The sequence below is a fragment of the Eurosta solidaginis genome, chromosome 1 (assembly GCF_040869045.1).
Source record: "Eurosta solidaginis isolate ZX-2024a chromosome 1, ASM4086904v1, whole genome shotgun sequence".
NCBI lineage: Eukaryota > Metazoa > Arthropoda > Insecta > Diptera > Tephritidae > Eurosta > Eurosta solidaginis.
In genome coordinates, this window is record NC_090319.1 from 142298325 (window position 1) to 142300672 (window position 2348).

General features: G+C 36.7%; 1 protein-coding gene across 1 annotated transcript; it reads right to left on the reverse strand.

The window, feature by feature from the left end:
• Positions 1-213: 213 nt before the first annotated feature.
• LOC137238473 (ribonuclease kappa-B-like) lies at positions 214-1594 on the reverse strand. The gene has a single exon (XM_067763519.1). The coding sequence runs from the start codon at positions 1546-1548 to the stop codon at positions 1261-1263; it is 288 nt and encodes a 95-aa protein (XP_067619620.1). The 5' UTR covers positions 1549-1594; the 3' UTR covers positions 214-1260.
• Positions 1595-2348: the final 754 nt, after the last annotated feature.

Below are 2348 nucleotides of genomic sequence, written 5' to 3' on the forward strand. Positions count from 1 at the left end.
GCAAAGGGCGGTTGGTCATAGGCGCAGATGCAAATGCGCACCACAATGCGTGGGAAGGAGCACATACGAACGAGAGAGGCGAATCTCTATTTTGTTACATCCTGCAAACCAATTTGCAGATAGCCAACAGGGGAAATGTCCCTACATACAGTGGTCCAACATCCAGTAATGTTCTGGATATTACATTGAGCTCCGAGCGTGATATATATTTATTTAATATAAACATTTTTAAATGAAGTTTACAGATTGATGTGTTTTTCTACAACATTTGGAACAGGTAATATTACATAGTATTTATAGATTCGCCCGAAACTGCTTTTTATATATACAAACATTATTTGTGTAGTTGTAGTTTTAGGAGTTTTGAAAGATTTATTTAATTTACATCATATTGCGTGCTTTTGTTGAAAAACAACTAACTTAAACAAAAAAGTTGAATGTACTCAAATTTTTCAAAATACCATCTACAATGTTTCCCATATACCAAATTTAAGATTTGATTTTTGCATATCGGCATTTTTCCTTAGCTAAAAGAAGCATTAAAGAATCGATGATTTTGTATTAAATTTATGTAAGTTAGAATGAACATGTTTGGAAAAAATTGTATTTTGCAAAAAAAATAAATAAAATAAAAAATAATATACAAATAAAAATATTTAAAAAAAATACTTTAAAATACTTGCCTAAGCAAATTAGGTCTAAGAAAAACAGCAAAATTAAAATACCAGGAGAAAAAGTTATGTAATTTGGTTTGGATATTTTCTGACGATAATGGAATGTGTGATTTGATTTTATTATTTAATTTTTAACGACCATTTCATATGCTAGCCAACAGCTTGGAGCAATTTAAGGTAGACACAAGACAGCATTTTTTAGGAATATTGTAAGAATATTAGCGATATGATTTAGTATTTTTTTTTTTTAATAATACGTTATGATGTAGGGATAACGTAATGTAAAACGATGACGTTGCCTTGGTGCGACTGTTTCAGGGTTCTTTTCTTATTTTGGTTTATCTGGCATGCTAGATTTGTACAGTTTGTAGTACATGTTCATATATTCATATAAGAATATCTTCTACCAGCTACAATATGCTCACTCACACGCATATGCAATTACTGGTCGGTTATTGATGAATTTAGACCAGAGTGATGTAGGTCAGAGAACTTAACTTGAACAAGATTTTAAGGAAAATTGGATTTATTATGCACATGTTCTTTTTGTTTTTGCTGCTTCATGACTTATACTGACGCTCTAACATTAATTGGCAGTTGCTCGGCTGTTCACATAGAATTGTTGTGCGGATAATAGGAGCGTAAGCATATAAATGCATGCCGCAATCCAGCAATTGTAGGCGTTCTGGTTATATGCAGCATTTGCTGCATTGTAGAACTCATCCATTGAATGATATTTTTCCAATATAGGCAGGTCCTCAATCAGCGCAACGCTATGTATGAAGAAGAAAATTCCCATCAGCACCAATTGTATGATGCCCCATACGGAGATAATCAAACCACAGAGCGATAATTTTGGTCCACAGATTTTCATTTTTGCTGTTATTTAATTTGTTGGATCCGAGTGGAAAGGAGAAACTTTGATTCATGCTATGATTGGATAGTTCTTGATAGACCATCCTTCTCCGACCATGCTTATATCAGCTTCAGCATCCCCCTAAAGAGTGTAGAGAAGGGAGGAACCTTTAGGAAACCTAGGTCAACGAATTGGACTAAATTCCAGAAACATGTAGAAACACAACTGGGACAACCCAAAGAGGTTGGTAATGTAGAGGAACTGGAGGAGTCGAATGAATTCCTAACAAGGACGCTTATGACTGCGTATAACAAAACTTGCCCTCTAAGAAGATTCAGAGGAAAAGCAAAGCCGCCATGGTGGAGCAATGAGCTGAGTCTTCTAAGAAGACAGGTAAAAGAAATGTTTAAGCTCGCAAAGACCGCGGAAAGCGAAGCGTGTCGGAACGAGTACAGGGATCTTCTGAGGATCTACAAGCGTGAAATTACCAGGGCGAAAAGAAAATCATGGAAAAGTTTCTGTACGGACACAGAGTACTCCAGCGAAACAGCATGGTTGAAAAATGTCCTAGCATAGGGAAACATAGTCCAGGGACTCTTAAAGAAAGGGAACGGGGAATGATCACGTAATAGTGAGGAATCCCTTGAGGTGCTTCTCGATACACATTTCCCATCGGGAGACGGTTTAGAAGAGCCAGCAGACATCACTCACACTTCTATCACGGAGCTAGTAGTGCCGGACTTGGTGACCGATACCAAGATCGAGTGGGCAGTAAAGACGGTTTCTAAGTTTAAATCGCCGGGCCCAAATGGTATATT